This window comes from Eschrichtius robustus, chromosome 21, assembly GCF_028021215.1.
Source record: "Eschrichtius robustus isolate mEscRob2 chromosome 21, mEscRob2.pri, whole genome shotgun sequence".
NCBI classification, from domain to species: domain Eukaryota; kingdom Metazoa; phylum Chordata; class Mammalia; order Artiodactyla; family Eschrichtiidae; genus Eschrichtius; species Eschrichtius robustus.
The window spans coordinates 11,875,983-11,896,042 of NC_090844.1; the positions used below are offsets into that span (position 1 = coordinate 11,875,983).

Sequence of the window (20,060 nt, forward strand, 5' to 3'; positions counted from 1 at the left end):
AGGAGCTGAGCGCTAGTGGGGTTGGGGAGCAGCCTGGGGTCTCCTGGTGTGTAGTAGCTGCCACTGCGTGAGCTGGACCAGGAGACCAGGGTCCAGGGTTTCCAGTGTTCCGTACCCAGGGTGAGCCTCTGTCTGTGGAGTGGGGGCTGGATGGAAGGAGGGGGGCCTCACCTCTGGGGCCCACTCCTCGGGCGCCTCGGGATGAGAAATGCAGGAGCCCTGAACCCTGCCTGGGGCCTGGGGGAGAGCAGGCTCAGTGCTGCCGGCTGCAGCTGGGGGGCCCAGGGGCCGTGGTCAGGTTCAAATGCCACCGACGCTTGCTTGCCTTTTGTACACTTTCTTAATTTCTGGATTTTCAAATATTCGTCGATTTTCTTGAGTAGATATTTCTTCGTTTACTCTTCACCCTAAGGAGCATTTCCAGAGGCTTTTAATGGTTGTGGTTCTGTTTGTTTACACATTTCAGTAGTTTCACTGGGGAGTGGGTCCTGGTCTCTTCAGGCCATCGTGGTGGAGGGTGATACTTGCCTTAATTTTTAAAGCCCCACTTAAGTAGGTGTCGCGTTGTGCGGGGGCAGGGTCAACATGACCCACCCACTCCCGGTGCTGTCTCCGTTTCTCGTTTTGCTCATTTCTTGGCGGAAGTCAAATCCTCCACCTCCTCTTCCTTCTAATAGGAAGTATGTGGTACAGAAGTGAATGGAGGGTGGGAGTGCGCGAGGTAAAAGTCCTGTGTTACCTTTGCTGTTTCTGGCGTTCTCCAGGCCTGTGTGGAGAGGACACAGCAGCCGCCACGCTACAGCAACGTGGTGATTGCGGGCGCAGCTCTGCTCCGAGGCTGCACCCGTCGTTTACCATCAGTTCAGGAGCCACTGTTTAAAATCAGTGTTTAGGATCAGTGCCATTTAGTGAGTTGTATGTCTCAAGTAATTTTCAAAAGGAATGAGGGATTGAGTTAAGATGAGAGTATTTTTCTTTTATCTATTGATTCTTATCTCTGGCTCTTACATATACGTGTCTACCTTTAAGTTTATTTTTGCAGTAGTAACTTAGAATACTGCCGTGACTTATAAACACTAGCTACCTTTGGTCTGATTTTTACATGTGTTTATCGGCATCTTTATGCAATTTGTAATTGCTCTGTTTTGATACTTAGAACAAGTTAGGTTCTTACTACTAGTTTTAGTAGTATGATTGTAAATACCTAAAATTTTAGAATAGCTGATGATTATGTGATTGTTATACAGTTAACGACGATTAGCTTCTCATCCCGCTGTGGGAGTGGAGAACTGAATCTAAATTTCTGGTAGGATTATGGGCTGTTCTGTCACTTCTGCCCTGGAAACCACGCATGTAACCCACACGGGAGCCTGGGAGGAAGAGGGGAACCGGGCCCTCCATCAGCCTTCCCTTCCTGCTCTGCCCGCTGCTGGTGGCTCACTGGCACCCCTCTCTGGCGGTGAGAGCTGAACCGCCTCGAGGAGGTGGCCAAGATCGCCTTTCCTAGGACAGAGGCCCACGGCGGCAGAGCAGGAAGGGCCGGGACAGCGGTGGTGGTGGTGCTATCAGGGGCTGGAGGGAAGTGCAAATAGCCTGGTGCCCGCGTGTGAAGGTGGGGCAGCGGCCTCGCCACACGAGGGTGAAGCGTGGGAACGGCTACCCTCTGGGCCGAGGAGACCTGGAGCTGAGACCACGTGCATTGGAGCCTGCCCCTCCTCCGGGGACCGTGGGCAGGGGGAGGGGGGCTGGCAGGAAGGCCAGCTGCAGAGGGGCAGGAGGGCAGCATCCCCACTTGGGGCACTAATCCCAGCACGAGGGCTCCACCCTCAGGACCTGGTCACCTCCCAAAGACCCCCCCCCCCAATACCATCACATCAGGGTTTAGGATTCCAACATGTGAATTTTGGGGGGAAACATATATTTAAGCCATGGCCTTCCATGTGCTGACAAACAGCATTTCTCCCTCCTGAAGGCCCTTCGGCCCCAGAGTCTTACCAGAGGGCCTGCATAATGAGCCTGTTATTAAAGCCGATTAGCACTTAGCGCCTGGGGTGCGTGGATTTGTATGGAACAGTTAACGCTCCTACTGGATTAGTCCTTTTCAGCACTTGGCAAACCTGTTGCACAGTTTGTACCAAGGAAGGTTGTAGTGGGCAGTGTGTATGGGTTTTGATTTTCCAGTTACATAAGTACTCCACATGTATTAATGTTTGTTTTCATCAGGCCTACAAGATTATATGAAGGTTATAATTTATATTGGTTACATAAGTTGAGTATTTAAGTCATCATTTAAGGTTAATTTTTATTTTGGGTAAATACTTTGTTAAAAAATTTGGTGTGGCAAGGAAAAATTCCCTTTTCCCCACTCTCTAAATCCTGCTCTAAGTAATTACCACTATAACATACAATTAGCCAGTTAGTTTTCAAATAGCTCTTTTAAAAAGGACATAAGGTAGAAGTTTTTCAGAATGGGAAATGATTAAAGATGCAGCTTAAAAGCTCTGAATGAATTTATTACGTTTGGTTCCGAAACGTGCAGAAGCCAAGAGCAGAGTTCTTTTGTCTTAACCATTGTCTGTGTTTGAATAGTTTTTGGTGTGTTAGAATTTAAACATTCCAAGATCTCTGTGTTCACTTCCTGAGATAGTAGAGCACAAAGAAGTCAGTGAACCGGGAGTGTGAACGGGTAGTGTTTGCAGGAGGGCCGAGTGCTGAGCTTCTCCTCCTGAGACGCTTTGGGTGATGATAAGGTGGTGGCCAAGCGTGTGCAGATCCAGGGCAGGCGCAGAGACCCGGGCCACCTCTGTGGGGACAGTGTCCACGGTCCTGTGCCTCCTGAAGAGATCTCAATTTGCACCTCATTTGGGGACTTGTTTCTAGCTTCAGGACTTTTAGTAACACTTCATAGCTGCACCCCAAGGCTAAACGAGCGAAAGAAAACCGAAGGAAAAGAAGGGCATGTTATGCAGAAGACAGCGTCTCGGGCGTCAGTAAAGGCCGAGGGCTGTCGGTGGCGGGGGGCACAGAGCTGCTGGGAGCTGTTTAATGACAGAAGATCCGAGTCCTTTCAGGCCACGAGTCCTCCCCTTCTCTCTGGCTGTAGAACACAAGGCTCACCTGACCGGGTCCTGTGTCTCCTGAGCTGAAGACCTGGTCGCATGACCAAGCTTCTCCCATATACTCGGCCTTCCCTAGTCAGAGAAGATCCTGTTTTCTTTCGTTTTGCCCATTTTCCTACTAGGTTGTTTTGATTTTTTTTTTTTATTGTTTTATAAAACTCTTTATATTGAGGACTTTGGATTTTTATCATTAAAAATCCAAAAACTTTTGCAATCTTTCCTAGAAAAATAGCTTGTTTTTTTTTGTTTTTCAAATTCAGAAAGAACTGTAAAGTTTATAATTAAATAAAAGAAGCAGTACTCATTTCTCCCCTCCCCACCATGAGTTCTGGTCTCAGAAGTTACCCCTTTTAATGTTGAAGCTCTCTCTCAAGATACCTGCCTGCAGGTTACCAAGCTCAGTGCTTATCGTACGTTGCAGAGAGATTCTGTAGAAAGCGGCCTCTGTAGAGACTGGCCCCTGTGTGTATAAACTGTTTGCTCTTTGCTTCTGGGTTTCAGAGGGAAGCACTTTTCAGAGCAGCCTTTTCTGCAGCATTAGGGAGACGTTTCCCACGGGCACGGGGTTGAGATGTGTTTTATTTGACCTGTCACCTACGGGGCAGAATCCCACATGCCCTCAGTGGCCTCTGTTGCGGATCAGACGTTTTCCGACACCTGAGAATGCACTGCTGCACATGTTCCTATCCACAGCGTCTGGGAGGCGTGGTCCCCCCAGCAGGGAGCTCTGTTCTAACTGGGGGCTGCTGCTGTGGCTACTACACGTCTGTCTTTGATTCTGGAAAACCCTCAGCCGTGCTCTTGCTTTTCCTCATGAAACCCATCTTAGCTGCGTAGCACCCTGACTCTGGCTGAGCTCTGCCCTGCGTCAGTTTCTATCTGGCGACTTGCCCTGTCGCACTGAGGTCTCCTCCTCCCAGAAGACTCAGTATCCGCTCGGTAACACCTCGCACCCTTTCTGTCCACCGTCTGCCTTTTAGTTTCCTGGGGCCTCCTCCCGCCTTGGCCCCCGCCAGCCAGCCCTTCAGAGATGCCCTGTTCCCTGCGCTCTCCGACTAGGACACATGGTCTGCAACTGTAGCTGTACTAAAGGGGACACGTTGCGTCTCATGTCTACCTGCCACCCAGTTCTCCAGTTCACAGTTTTTGCTCTTCCCTCCAGAGATCCTGTCTGCATGTAACACATATAAACACAGAAGGACATGTCAGTACACACATGCACGCCCAGATGTCCTAAGTACACAGAGTGTGTGTGTCCCCAGATCTGTACGGGCAGCTGGTAGCACCGCTGGCGTCCTGCTGGGGGGTTGGTGTTAGTCCTGCGGCCCCTTCTGCCCCCAGGTGTGGATGCACCGTGTCTGCCTAAGGAGGCCTCAGCAGACAGGCGTTCGGGTCGCCCCCCTTGGGACTCTGCAGTGTATTTTCCTGCTCATGCTTTCGGTACAAAGATGCACTTTGCTTTGAATCACGAACCTCTCTCTTTTCTTCCATTAGCATGAATAATTTAGTTGACTGTCAAATGATTAGGGTATTTAAAAGATTTAAACATTGTTGAACAAGTGACCAAACAAACCAAGTAACCAAAGTTTAATTGGTGGTTGATCAGGAACATTTTTCATATTTTAGAAACTACTACATGTGTTTGTTACTATCAGCGAACGCAGTTGTAACATTGCACACTCCAGAACGAGTGCATGTCCCCACCAAGGAGCATTTCCACAGCAGACCGTTGTACAGAATGTAGTTTTCAGAGCAAGCCACGTGAAGCCTTAGCTGTTTCTCCACTTAGTCCAAGGAGTTTGCGTAGAGTTCTTTGGTGAGTGCCATCCCGACAGATTAAGACTGTCAGCCGGATGGATGCAGAGCCCCCGGCTGCGGAGTGGCTGCCTCTGGTCGGGTTCAGTGCAGGGAACAGAGGGCCCTTGGCTCACCCCAGCCGTCCCTAAAGCTCAGTGCACTAGTGGGGGAACTGCTGTGTCCCTGCGTTGGGCAGAGGGAAAGCACAGGGACACGGTCAAGCCAGCACGCCTGCCTCACTCTACCCGGGACGGGGACAGGGAGGGCGCAGGTGCCTCTGTTACCCCCAGGTCCTCAGCAGGTGTCATCCTGCCTCTGGTCTGAAGAGTGTGCCTGAAGTGTGTGTGTGTCATCTGAAGGGTTTTCTAAATTGAGATACAGGTGATGTACGATATTATATGCGTTACAGGTGTGCAACACAGTGACCCAGCTTTTAAAGGTTATACTCCATGTATAGTCATCATAAAATGCTGGCTGCATTCCCTGTGCTGCACAGTGTCTGATGGGCAGGGCTGAGGGCCGGGCGCCCCCTCGGCCTCACGCCAGCCTCGGTCCCCCTGGTCCCCCTTCACACCAGTGGCCGCTCCCACGCCCTCCCTCCCGTTTCTGTCTCTGCCAGCAGCGGCGGGACCGCCTTCCTCTCAGACCTCTTCACCTCGTGCATCTGTGAGCCTGTGAGGGCCCCCTAGCAGTTTTCCCGGAGCCGGAGAGCTCTAGTCTGGAGACGGGGCCTGGGATTTGGTTTCACAGCTTGACCTAGAGGCCTGGACTGGGCTGTGAAATCAGTCTCCTCCAGGATTACCAGTTTCTCAATAAATTCAGTGTTTAAACATAAAGTGGTTGTGAGTTCTAAAATTTAGAAGGGTTAGGAAATTAGGCTTTTTTAATTACATTTTAATCGGAACCTTGGCCGTCGCTGTCCTTTGGGACACACCAGACTGAGCCCCTTCCCGTGCGGGGTACTGAGGGCAGGGCCTCGGCCCCGGTTTGTGGCTTGGAAGTCATGCCCACAGCACCCACTGCCTCCAGAGTCCCCGGGCAGAGTTGGGGTGCTGAGGGGGGGCTCTGGGGAGGCTCCCGCCCGGCCCCAAGCCACCCCACACTGCCCAACCTGAGTACTTCTCACTCCGAAGCAGCTTCCCGACACAGATCCAAGCCCTTCTTGGGGCAGTGATGGCCCTCAGCCCGCCGACAGCATGACTCTGGAGTTGGGCTCTGCCCTGACACAGCGCGTGGCCTCCGGCTTCAGGCGGCCGGCCCTATGCTTTGACCTCTTTGATCCACACAAGGAAACGCACTCCTGGGCAGATGACTGTGGGGTGATAGCACTGCAGTAACGTCACCTGGTGCAGACGACCATGACACCGAAGCTGAGCTCCACCCCTGCAGGGTGACAGCAGTGTTTTCCTGCTAAAAGATTGGGATGCCTGACCTAAGGAAGAGTAACAATTTTTTCCTGATGTTTGACCTTAAATACCTTTAAAAAATAATTGCTTTTATTAAAGCATTCACATGCCATGGGATCCGGACTGGACCAGTACCCTCAGGTCACGTGGCGTCCACAGAACCCACCAGAGCACTGTGTTGTATTCTTCCTCTTCGTCCCTTGCATTAGTTTCTGATTTTCAGAGATATTTTGGCATAATATTTCCTTCGCCCCCATCATTGAAATGGCGCATCTCATTTATCACCATGCAGTTTTCATGTAATTTTTCTTGCTTGGGTAAAATTTGTGTTTTGATCCTCTTTTGGACCAAGAGTTGCCCTGGCAGCCTGGGGGCAGGTAGCTCCTGCTTTCTCACAGTGCACGTATAATCAGACACTTCTAATAACTCGGTTACACACTTTGCCAGAAAAATTTGAGATGAGAAACCTGCATCTGTCGCATTTGGATAATTAAAGCACTTAAAGCTAGAGCTTTATATTTGAGGAAAAACAAGAGTAAATGCAAATGGTACCATATTTTGGTCTTTAACTTTGGGACATTTTGTTCAATATTTTAAGATTACAAACTGTGAGACCGAGTTGGAGGGATGGCAGCTTAGAGTGTTTAACTTGGTCAGATAAGGCTCTTTTTTCCAGATCCAAAGAGACGAAGTTCATAGGTCTAGTTAGTTTGCTTTTTTCCAGTTTTAGGAGATATAACTGACACACAGCGCTGAATAACTTTCAGATGTACAGCACAGTGATGACTTATATATATTTCGAAATGAGGACAACAATAAATTTAGTTTGAGGACAACAATAAATTTAGTTAACATCCATGGTCTCATAGATACAGAAAAAGGGAACATTATTTTCCTTGTGATGAGCTCTTAACAGCTTTCTCTTGACAGCTTTCGAATGCACATTACAGCATTGCTGACCGTGTCATCACGCTGCACATGGCCAGTACTTGTTTATCTTATAACTGGAAGTTTGTGCCATTTGACCACCTTCCCCCAATTCCACCCACTCTCCTTTGGTAACCACAAATTAATTTTTTTTCAAGATTCCATTGATAGCTGAGATCATATGGCATTTGTCTTTCTCTGTCTCACTTATTTTCCATAGCGTAATGTCCTCAGGTCCATCCATGTTGTCACAAAAGGCAGGATTTTATTTTTTTATGGCTGAATAATGTTCCATTGTATATATGCCACATTTTATCCATTCATCTGCCAACGGACACTTAGGTTGTTTCCATATCTTGGCTGTTGTAAATAGTGCTGCTGTGAACATGGGGGTACATATGTCTTTTTGAGTTAGTATTTTTGTTTCCTTTAGATCAATACCCAGAAGTGGAACCTGCTGGGTCATATGGTAGTTTTTATTTTTAATATTTTTGAGGAACCTCCACACTGTTCTCCACAGTGGCTGCACCAGTCTACATTCCCACCAACAGTGCACGAGGGCTCCCTTTTCTCCACACCCTCTCCAGCATTTGTTACTTCTTGTCTGTCTGATGATGGCCATTATGACAGGTGTGAGGTGATATCTCCTTATGGTTCTGATTTGCATTTCCCTGATGATTAGAGATGTTGAGGACCTTTTCATGTACCTGTTGGCTACCTGTATGTCTTCTTTTGAAAATTTTCTAGTCAGATCCTCTGCCCATTTCTACACCATATTGTTTGCTTAAATGTTGTTGTTGTTGTTGTTGTTGTTATTGAGTCGTATGAGTTCTTCAGATATTTTGGATATTATCAGGTATATAGTTTGCAAATATTTTTTCTCATTCTGTAGGTTGTCTTTTCACTTTGTTGATGGTTTCTTTTGCTGTGCAGAAGCTTATTTGTCTGATGTCATCCCACTTATTTTTTATTTTGTTGCTTGTGCTTTAGTGGCGATTTCCCCAAAAAATCATTGCCAAGACCTATGTCAAAGAGCTTTATTTTCTTATGTTTTCTTTTAGGAGTTTTATGGTTTCCAGTCTTACATTTAAGTCTTTAATCTATTTCAAGTTAATTTCTGTGAATGGTTGGTGTAAGATAGGGGTCCAATTTCATTCTTCTGCATGTATTTGGCTGTGTGGCTTTCCCATGACCATTTATTGAAGAGACTGTCTTTTCTCCATTGAATATTCTTGGCTCCCTTGTCAAGTATTAGTTGGCCGTATATGCATGGGTATATTTCTGGGCTCTCAGTTCTGTTCCATTGATCTGTGTGTCAGTTTTTATGCCAGTACCATACTGTTTTGATGACTACAGCTTTATAGTATAGCTTGAAATCAAGAAGTGTGATGCCTTTTGCTTTGTTCTTCTTTCTCGGGATTACTTTAGCTATTCAGGGTCTTTTATGGTTCCATACACATTTTAGGATTGTTTCTGTTTTTTCCACTTCTGTAAAAAATGCCATTAGAATCTCAATAGGGATTGCACTGAATCTAGAGATGGCTTTGGGTAGTATGGACATTTTAACAATATTAATTTCTTCTAACCCATGAACATGGGATACCTTTCCATTTATTTGTATCTTTTTCAGTTTCTTTCATCAACGTCTTATAGTTTTCAGTGATCTTTGACTTCCTTGGTTAAATTTATTCCTAAGTATTTTATGTTTTAGATGCCGTTGTAAATGGTATCATTTTATTTCTTTTTCACATAATTTATTGTTAGCTTGTAGAAATGGTACCTATTTTTGAATATTAATGTTTTAAATTTATTTATTTATTTATTTCTATTTTTGGCTGCGTTGGGTCTTTGTTGCTGTGCGCAGGCATTCTCTAGTTGAGGTGAGCGGGGGCTACTCTTCGCTGCGGTGGTGGGCTTCTCATTGCAGTGGCTTCTCTTGTTGCAGAGCATGGGCGCTAGGCATGCAGCTTTGGTAGTTGTGGCACGAGAGCTCAGTAGTTATAGCTCACAGGCTCTAGAGCACAGGCTCAGTAGTTGTGGCGCATGGGCTTAGTTGCTCCGTGGCATGTGGGATCTTCCCGGACCAGGGCTCAAACCCATGTCCCCTGCATTGGCAGGCGGATTATTAACCACTGCGCCATGAGGGAAGTCCTGAATGTTAATTTTGTAACCTGCAGCTTTATTGAATTTATTGATTAGTTTTAACAGGTTTTTTTTGGTGGAGTCACTAGGATTTTCTGTATATAAAATCATGGATTCTGCAAATAGAAACAGTTTTCCTTCTTCCTTTCCAATTCTGATACCCTCTATTTATTTCTCTGGCCTGACCGCTCTGGCTAGGACTTCCAGTAAGTACTGTGTTGAATAGGAGTGGTGAGAGTGGACATCCTTGTCTCGTTCCTGATCTTAGGGGAAAAGTTTTTGACCTTTCATCATTGAGTATGATGTTAGCTGTGGGCTTTTCATCTGTAGTCTTTATTATGCTGAGGTATGTTCCTTCCATACTTGAGTTTTTATCATGAATGTTGAAAATTTTGTCAAGTGCCTTTTCTGCATCTACTGAGATATTTCTTTTCTTTCGTTCTATTAATGTGATGTATCACACTTATTTGATTTGTGTGTTTCAACCATCTTTGCATCCCAGGGAAATCCCACTTGATCATGGTGAATAATCCTTTTAATGTGCTGCTGAATTTGGTTTGCTAGTATTGAGAATTTTTGCATCTGTGTTCATCAGGAAAATTGGCCTGCCTATAATTTTTCTTTTCTTGCGCTGTTCTTTTCTGACTTTGGTATCAGGGTAATTCTGGCCTTGAAAAATGAGTTTACGAGCGTTCCTTCCTCTCCGATTTTCTGGAAGAGTTTGAGAAGAATTAATGTTAATTCTTCTTTAAATGTTTGATAAAATTCACCAGTGAAGCTATCTGGTCCTGGACTTCTCTTCATTGGGAGATTTTTTTAAATTACTGATTCAATTTCCTTACTAGTGAATGGTCTGTTCAGATTTTATATTTCTTCTTATTCAGTCTCAGTAGGTTATATGTTTCTGAGAATCTTTCCATTTCATCTTGGTAGTCCAGTTTGTTGGCATGTAACTGTTCATAGTATTCTCTTATGGTTGTTTGTTTTTCTGTGATATGAGTTGTAATTTCGTAGTAGCTTCTTATGATCCTTATATTTACATGGTATCAGTTGTAATGTTTCTTTCATTTAGAATTTTGATTTTGGTTGTTTTCCTTGGTGAGTCTAGCTAAAGGTTTGTCAATTTTGTTTATGTTTTCAAAGAACCAATTCTCAGTTTTGTAAATCTTTCTATCATTTTCTTGTTCTCTATTTCATTTATTTCTTCTCTTTATCATTTTCTTTATTCTACTAACTTTGAGCTCAGTTTGTTCTTTTTTTTCTACTTCCCTGAAGCACAGAGTTATGTTATTTGGGATCTTCCTTGTTTCTGTGTAAACTTGTCTCTTAGAACTGCTTTCATTGCATCTGTAAGTTTTAGTATGCTGTGTTTCCATTTTTGTTTGTCTCAAGATAAGTTTTATTTCCCCTTTAATATCTTCTTTGACCTGTGGGTTGTTCAGGAGAGCCTTGTTTAGTCTCCATGTATTCATGCAGTTTCCAGTTTTCCTCCTCTTACTGATGGTATATGTTGTGGTCAGAGAAGATACTTACCGTGCTTTCAGCCTTCTTGAATTTGCTCAGACTTGTTTTGTGGCCTAACATATGGTCTGTCATAGAAAACGTTCCATGTGTGCTTGAAAGAACGTGTATTTTGCTGTCATGCTATAGAATGTTCTGCATGTGTCTGTTAGGTTCATTTCATCTATAGTGTTGTTCAGACTCACTGTTTCCATATTGATTCTCTGTCTGATCTATATCCACTGTTGAGAGTGGGGTATTAAATTCCCCAGCTATTACTGTATTGCAGTTTATTTCTCTTTTTAGCTCTGTTAGTTTTGTTTTGCTTTTTTGGTCACACTGCATGACTTGTGGGGTCTTAGTTCCCCAACCAGGGATCAAACCCAGGCCCTTAGCAGTGAAAGAGCTGAGTCCTAACCACTGGACCACCAGGGAATTCCCTTAGGTCTGTTAGTTTTTACTTTATACATTTATGTGCTCCAATGTTGGGTGCATAAATATTAATTGTATCTTCTTGATGGATTGACCCCTTTATCATTATATAATGGCTTTCTTTGTCTCTCTTTACCATTTGTAAAGTCTATTTTGTCTTGAAGTATCTTTTTCCATCCATTCACTCTCAGCCTTTGTGTGTCTTTAAGGCGAAAGTGAGTCTCTTTATAGGAAGCATATTGTTGGGTCTTGTTTTTTTAATCCATTCGGTCATTTTGTGTCTTTTGATTGGAAACTTTAGTGCATTTATATTTAATTATTGATAGGCAAGACACTTTGTTAATTTATTTCTGGCTATGTGATAGATCCATTGTTCCTTGCTTTTTATCCTGCTCTCTTTTATTGTGGTTTTTGTTTGTTTTTTGGCTGCCTTGGGTCTTAGTTGCTGCGTGCGGGCTTTCTCTAGTTGCGGCGAGTAGTTGGGACTACTCTTCGTTGTGGTGCTCGGGCTTCTCATTGCAGTGGCTTCTCTTGTCGCGGAGCATGGGCTCTAGGCGCATGGGCTTCAGTAGTTGTGGCACGCAGGCCCTAAAGCGTGCAGCGTTCAGTAGCTGTGGCACATGGGCTTCAGCAGTTGTGGCTCGTGTGCTCTAGAGCGCAGTAGTTGTGGTGCACGGGTTTAGTTGCTCCGTGGCATGTGGGATCTTCCTGGACCAGGGATCGAACCTGTGTCCCCTGCATTGGCAGGTGGTATTTAACTTCTGTTTCTTTTCCCCCCTCACATTTTAGGTTACTGATATTATAGTTTACGTATTTTTTACGTTGTATATCCAAGGACAGATTATTGTAGTTATGATTATTTTTAGTACTTTTTTTCTACTTTTAAACTAGAGTTGTGATTTATGCACCACCATTATTACCATATTACAGACTCTAACTCTGACTATAAATTTACCTGTACTAGTGAGTTTTACACTCTCTTCATATGTCTTTATGATGTTAATTAGAATCCTTATATTTTGCTGATGAGCTCCCTCAGCTTTTGTTTGTTTGGCAGAGTCTTTATCTCTCCTTATTTCTGAAGGACAGTTTTGCTGGTATAGAAATCTTGGTTGACAGTTTTTTCTTTTACTATTTTATAACATTTTATAATATTGTATGTTAATTATAATTCAATAAAGTAAAAATTTTAATAATTAAAAAAAATATTTTGAATATCATCCAATCCTCTCCTGGCCTGAAAATTTTCTCTTAGAAATCTCTCCATAGTTTTATTGGGGGAGGGTAGTGGGTTCCCTTGTATGTAACTTGTCTCTTTTCTCTTGCTGCTTTCAGAATTGTTTGTCTTTGACTTTTAACAATTTAATTGTGTGTGTCAATGTAGATGTATTTGGGTTCCACCTATTTGGGGTCCTTTGGGTTTCATGGATCTGGATATCCATTTCTCTCCCCAGGCTTGAGACATTTTCAGCCATTATTGCTTTAAATATACTTTCTGTCCCTTTATCTTCTCCTGGAATTCTGGTAATGTAGATATTGTTGCTTCTGACTGTATTCCACAAGTCCCTCTGGCTTTCTTCATTCTTTCTTTCTTTTTTTTGCTCCTCTGACTGGATAATTTCAGCTGTCTTCCAGGTCACTGATCATTTCAATTGTTTCTCTGTATTGTAAAGGCTAGTTTTGAAGCTCTCTATTGAAATTTTTCAGTTCAGTGACTGTGTTTTTCAGTTCCAAGATTTCTGGTGTGTGGTTTTCTTTGTTTTTGATGGTGTCTACTTCTTTGTTGAACTTCCTGTTTTGTTCATGTGTTGTTTTCCTAATTTCATTTAGTTGTCTTTGTGTTATTGTGGTTCACTAAACTTCTTTAATAGGGTTATTCTGAATTCTTTGATAGTTCATAGATATCACATTTCTTTAGGGTCAGTTATTGGAGCTTTATTAGTTCCCTTTGGTGGTGTGACATTTACCTGCTGTTGTGATGCTTGATTCCCTACGTTGTTTTCTGCGCTTTTGAGTGAGTGGGTTCCTCTTCCAGACCTTATAGATTCTTTGCTAGAGACAGTTCTTGACCAGCTTAGTTTGGGTTTCTGGACCTGTCAGCTGCTAACGTGCTTGGGCCGATGGGGCTATGCATGTTTACTTTGGGGCAAGGCCACTGTCTGAGCCCTGGGCCCTGAGGTCGTGTTGGGTGGGGGGGGGGGTTGCTGCTGGCTGACAGTGTTCAGACAGGTTGGCTGGCTTGGTTCTCTGCCCAAGTGAGACTGTAAGAGGGACTGCAGGGGACTGGGTTCTCTGGTTAGGCTTCACAAACAGCCAGGATGGGACGCTATCCTCAGCAGTAGAGGGGGCTGTGCATTAGCTTCCGTGCCCTGGCGGGGCAGCAGGGTGGGCCTCAGGGTCTGCCCGGCTCAATGTTTGGGATCCCAAATCAGACTGGACTGTGCCTGAACTCCCTGGCTAGGCGGGGCCACCGGTTTTGCTCTGCAGAAGGGAAGAACCTCAGGCTGTGCCCTGCACTCAGCTGCCACCGTAAGCAGGGCTGCTGGAGAGACAGTACCGCCTCCTGTGTGCTCTGCCCAGGGCCCCTGGTCAGGTGGGCTGAAGGCTGCACTCAGCTGTGGGCGGGCCGTGGATTGGTTTCCCCTCCCAGGAGCAGCAGATGGTAAGGCTCTTTGTGGTCTTGACTCAAGCTGACCCACGCCCCAAGTTCCCTTGTCAGATGGTGCTGCTGGCTTCGCTTTGTGGGTGATCAGCTCTGCCTGTTGGACTCTGGTTGGCAAGGCTGGGAGCTTTACTCAGCCGTGGGCAGTGCTGTGAATTCACTTTCTGCCCAGGCAGAGCGGGAGGCCCGGAGATCCCAGTTGGGCTTTGTGCTCACGTGGGGCAGTAGACGAGGTGTGACAAAACCCTCCCGCTAAATTGCTCCAACAGAACGAGTTTTGGTAAGTTATGGATGACAACTTTCTTTCTAGGATTTCATAGATTTTCCTCCCATGGGGTGTGAAGTACTTTTTTCATCTGAGTTATGGGCACAGGGAAAAGTAATTCTTCCTTGTTCGGAGCTGAAATTCACTTTCTCATCTCTTTTGGACAGCTTCTCGGGTACCGCTCAGAGTTTCATAGCGTATCATGTTTGTCTTTATTTTGGGGCCGTCCCTTTCTCCCTGCCTCTCATCTCACTTATAAAGAATTTTTTACCCCTGGCCCTTCTGACTGCAGGACGCATTTGAGTTTGTCACCTCTGCCCTCTGAGGATGGAAACTTCCTCACCCCACACTGCGAACGGCACTTGCACTCCACACAGCCCACAGTTCCAGTTGAGCTCAGGAGCGCTTCCGTGTCCATGGGCACCCTTCACGTGGCGCCTGTGGAGGGCAGCCTCCCTGAGATCAGGGGCAGAGCCCTTGGGCTGGGATCTGCTGGGTGGCTGCAGTCATGTCTGTGGGTGACATCCCCGTGTCCCTCTCGGGGTACAGTTCAGGTGTAAACGTGGGCACTGCAGGCAGAGCAGGTTTGTCAGTGAAGGAGCGGTCTGGCTTTGACACATTCTTTTGGCATCGTTAAGCCTAGTGTGACGGCCACGCTCCTGTAGGATGTGCCTGGCCCAGGGTGGGTCTCCCTCAGGCTGCCAGCCGGCCGTTTGCCCCACGCTGTACGTGAGCGCTCACCACTCAGAACTCCTACTGCCCTGTCTGCAGATGTGCCATCACTTGTCACTTAGTAGTTATCTGCCAGCAGAGAGAGGTTTTCGCACCTGGTCTCTCTGATTTCTTCCGGGTGCTGTGTCAGCTGTGACCTGGGACGTCTGCTCGTTGGGGACGTGGAGCTTCGCTCTTACATCACCTGGAAGGTATTGCCAGCCCTTGAGTGACGTGTGGCAGTGGGACAGGTGTCCTGAGTCCCCACAACCAGAGGCCTGGATTCACACACTGGGGACAGATGTGGCATCCGAGGGGGTGGGGTCACCTACAGGTTCTGAGCCCGGCCGGACTATGGGCACCAAGTCCAGCCCATGGAGGGAGAGGCGGGAAGAAGGCTGCCCTTCTCGTGGGGCAGCGAGGTGGAGGCAAGCCCGGTGGGCAGTGTCCAGTGGGAGGTGTGGGTCTGAGGTTTGTTAGAGCTCAGGGTCTGGCATGGGCCCTTATGCTCTCCACGGAAAGGTGGTGGGTGACACGCAGAGAGCTCTTCGCCTCACGTGCATCCCTGCACCTGCTCAGAGGGCGAGCGCATCTGTGTTTCCCAATTACAGGTGAGAAGAAGCTGGGAAGGGAGGGTTTAGAGGCAAAGGAGAGGGGAGAAGGGGGAGAATGCCCTAAGCCGGTGACACGTTCCTGCAGTGTGGGCCTCCCGGACTGAAGGGCACAGGTGGTTTGTGTTGAGGTTTTTATTATTTTAAACGTTTTTAGATGCTCCTTTTGGTGGTGGTTTTCTCTCTAGTTTCCCCCAAGCTCTGGGGCCCACATCTAAGACTTACCATCTCATTTAGATCATCTCAACGATTTGTAGTACCATCTCATTTAGATCATCTCAGTGATCTGTAGTAAGTTTCTCCTGTAGGCTACAGAGTGGTGGCCCTAGAACTCTTTTTTCCCCCAGTTTTATTGAGAAGTAACTGACACGCCTCACTGTATAAATTCCACGCGTGTAGTACGATGCTGTGACTGACGTACGTCAGGAAGTGATGACCACGCTAGGGTTAGTTACCACCCATCATCTCGTGTAGATACAGGAAAAAGAAGGAAATAGGTTTTTCTCCTTCTGATGACAATGTAGGATGTACTCTCTTAACAACCTTGCTGCACAGGCAGAGAGTGGGTTCTGTCCAGATCACTGCAATAAAGCAAGTCATGCCAAGTTTTTGATTTCCCAGCGTGTATTAAAGTTGTTTACGCTAGATTGTAGTCTGTTAAATGTGCAGTAGTATTATGTCTTTAAAAACGTAGACACCTTAATTAAAAAATGCTTAATTGCTAAAAAACATGCCAACCATCATCTGAGCCCTCAGCGAGACATAATCAGCCCTGGAGGGGCGAGCGCGGCAGGGTCGCAAGCTGTTTGTTTCCTGTTCTGTGGATGGTCTCACACCAGTGCTCGCTTGCGGCCTCCTGGTTCGGGTTTCAGTGCTGCTGCATTTTTAACATTTCAAAGCATTTAAAGCCAGGTCTGCCCTATGGGAGATGCCCTCCTCCATCCCCTTCAAAGAAAACCAGCTGCAGTTGGTGTGATTTTGGGCTCCAGGGACATCAGAGTGGCTCACGGTAAAGGCACTTGACACGAGACTTCTGGAGATGTACTTCCTTTTCTCCATTCCTCCCTTATTACTGTATCTCTTTGAATCTAAGATGCCAGGCGTTAATTACATGCTGATTTCAGAAATGAAAAAGTACAAAATTATTTGTCTTAGAATAAACAAAAACGTGTGGTTTCTTCTCAAAGTCCACCTGGAGGTTGTTGCAGCCCCCCACCTCGTGTCAGGAGCCCCACCATCCCGACCTGGTTTGGCTGAAGTGTGGTCACTGATCGTCCGTTATTAAACGTGGGTGGGTTTACCCACTGTCCCCACTGGGTAACGGAGATTACCTGCAACTGATGGGAAAAGTCGGTGTGCGGATACAGCAAGTAAGGAAATCGGTGCCAGCTTCTGTGCTGAATGTCAGCCCCGCAGTTACTGCAGAATACGGCTGTGACCTGTTTATTTACTATGTCAGATGTGATCTTTTCTTAACCTTTTATTAGGTTCAGGGAGCGAGTTTCCGAGGCTGGAAAGAAGTGACTTCGCTGTTTAACAAGGATGACGAGCAGCACCTGCTGGAAAGATGTAAATCCCCCAAGTCCAGAGGGTGAGTAGCTGCTGTCTGGACGGCGGCCGTTCCAGAGGCGGCAGAGAGCAGGGCCGTGTGTGGGTACGCTGAGGGCTTCCTTCCCCGTGTGAGGAGACAGAAATGAGTTGTACTGATTTTGACAGTAAGCACTTAGAAAGATTATGGAAAAGTGGAAAAAAAGCTTCTCTGACCAGCTCTCAAACTTAACAGTAAATAGAACTTATGAGTCTTAAAGCAGCTTGTAGCCATGCTTAAGGTGTGTAGTAGTTTCAGAAAATCAAGAAAAAAAACCAGTTAAAAATGCAAAGATTGATAGTAAACTGTAAAAGATTTTAGAAAATTGGGGCTTCCCTGGTGGCGCAGCGGTTAAGAATCTGCCTGCTAAGGTAGGGGACTTGGGTTCGAGCCCTGGTCCGGGAAGATCCCACATGCCGCGGAGCAACTAAGCCCGTGCGCCACAACTACTGAGCCTGTGCTCTAGAGCCCGCAAGCCACAACTACTGAGCCCATGAGCCACAACTACTGAAGCCCACGCGCCTAGAGCCCGTGCTCTGCAACAAGAGAAGCCACCGTAACGAGAAGCCTGCGTGCCACAACGAGAGAAAGCCTGTACACAGCAACAAAAACCCAACACGGCCAAAAATAAATAAATTAAAAAAAAAAAGATTTTAGAAAATTGAATATATTTAAGCTGACAGTGCTGCTAGTTTATTATAAATATTTTGAAAGTTTAAAAAATGTATTTAGGGAGTTCCCTGGTGGTCCACTGGTTAGGACTGCGCTTTCACTGCGCTTTTGAGCCCGGGTTTGATCCCTGGTTGGGGAACTAAGATCCCACAAGCTGTGCGGCATGGCCAACAACAACAAAAAAATGTTTTTAAAGATGAAAATATAAATTCAGTGACGACCTAGTGGAATTGCCAGCAGCAGGTGACTCCTGGCTGAGGCTGACTGTAGAGAGGCTTCTCCTCTGAGGACCGGGTGCCTCGGCAGCACTCGTGACCCGCCAACACTGTCTGGCCCTCCCCTGCCTCTGACCCCGTGGTCGTGACCTCACGCGCCCTCTCTGCAGGGACTGTTTAAGTCGGTCCTCCTGGATGTCAGGGTGGCAGCTCACGGGGGGCCTGAAAACACGCCTCTGTCCTGGCCGCTCAGTCCAATTAAATGAGACTCTGAAGGGGTGGGGCCTGGACACCGGCGTTTTTACCCCTGTGTCCTGGGGATGCTCCCGGCAGCCAGGCTGGGGGACCGCGGCCGGAGCCCTGAGTCGTGCGTGAGCATCTGCCTCCACAGTCGGCCGTGTTTTCCTCAGAGTGCACAGCGCTCTGAGCTCTGAACGTCTGAGGCTGCAGCTCTGAATAAACCTGTGGAAAACTGACGTGGTAAATGGAGTAACCCCCCATTTCTGAATCTGGACCTGGGGCTTCTTTTCTCAGGTTTGTTCAGAGACAAGCTCAGCCTTCCGTGTGGCCTTGAGACAGTCCGCTTTTTTCTCTTCTGAGAGTGACTTTGCATTTTGCCAAGTGTGGTACCTCAAATACAGTGTTCACAAGTTTCCCTAATCATGTGTAGTGACTGATTTTTCCTTATTAATATTAATATTTCAAGTTTTACACATAGATCTGTGTGAGCTTTCCAAACAAAACTTTTTTTAAAAAGAACCTTTTATTTTATAAAATAAACACAACTTGAGGCTCTGAGATGATTGATCACCAACACTTAACTCTTCCGTCTCCTGTAGAGCTAACTTACGATTAAAAGAAGACTTGAAGACGGAGAAGAAGTCTGGATTTTGGGACAATTTGGTTTTGAAACAGAATACACAGTCTAAGAAACCAGACGAGATCGAAGGTTGGGAGCCTCCAAAACTTGCTCTTGAAGACGTGGCAGCCGACTCGGGCGACCCCATGAGTGACCGTCTGTCTGGGCCGGGCTGGGAGGAGGACGCCAGGGGCTCCACCAAATACACCAGCCTGGCCGGCGCCGGGAACAGCTCTCGCTGGAGCCTCAGGTCAGCGGGGAAGCTGGTCAGCATCCGTCGGCAGAGCAGAGGCCACCTGACGGACGACTGGGAGGAGCTGGAGTGACGGCCCCAACTCCCACGTGTTCGCAAACCAAAATCTGCCTAATTTTGCACCTTCGTATCTTATTTCATTCAGATTCCTAGAGTTTGCTGTATCATGGTGTTTTTTTAGTAGAGTATCAAGTTTGGTCTTTCCCAGATGAAAAGTGCAGAGAATCTGCCCTGTGCCGTTTTATTTGGACTCTCCTCTTCAAATGCTTACTTAGGAAATTCCTCGGTGGACACAAACAGGGACCACACGTCGACTGCCTTATGTGGAAACGTCCTCCTGTCGTCCACGTGTTGCTGAGACTGGAGGGTGTGAGGTTTGCTGCTGTCTGGGAGAAGCGCAGTGGTAATTTGCATTTTACCACAAAACCGTCTTCCTGTGTCCTCGGTTGCAGTTCTTTGTTCCGTGGCTTGATCCCTTTCTCTGCATGTAGCACATACGTGTAGTCTATGACACAAGAATGTAGCAGCTGCGCAATTCTCTTCTGTTGCCAGAAACCTGCAATCCAGGTGTAAAATGAATCTTCCAAAGGTGGTGTTACATTGTGTTAACTCTTCTTTTGTACTAAATTTTAAAATATGCAAGCAGAATAAACCCTGGAGAAGCGAAGGCTCTATCTGATCAGCGTGAACACACTGTCTGCAAACGCATCTTCATCTCCAGCCTCCCGTGAGTGCATTAGATGGTGACAGTGGTTCTTACCTTGAGGTTTTATTTTTACTTCTCCTGAACTTTTAAATATTGATCTTATTTTCTTCTAAAACTTTGTTCTCCGTTTTTGATTGCAGATTAAAGAATGCTATAAAGCATGGATCAGTTTTAGTAACTTGACACTTAATTTTG

At 46.3% G+C, this 20,060-nt stretch overlaps 1 protein-coding gene across 2 annotated transcripts in view; it reads left to right on the forward strand.

The window, feature by feature from the left end:
* The window catches only part of TDRP (testis development related protein), a 53,908-nt gene extending 33,922 nt beyond the window's left edge, over positions 1 to 19,986 (forward strand). The window contains exons 2-4 of one of the 2 annotated variants that reach the window (XM_068532200.1): positions 16,760 to 16,942; positions 17,060 to 17,163; positions 18,887 to 19,986. In XM_068532200.1, coding sequence (XP_068388301.1) covers positions 16,913 to 16,942; positions 17,060 to 17,163; positions 18,887 to 19,232 — 480 coding nt within the window. In that variant the 5' untranslated portion in view covers positions 16,760 to 16,912 and the 3' untranslated portion in view covers positions 19,233 to 19,986. The remainder of the gene's footprint in view (positions 1 to 16,759; positions 16,943 to 17,059; positions 17,164 to 18,886) is intronic. The other variant, XM_068532199.1, reaches the window with a different exon arrangement.
* The last annotated feature ends 74 nt before the right edge of the window (positions 19,987 to 20,060 follow it).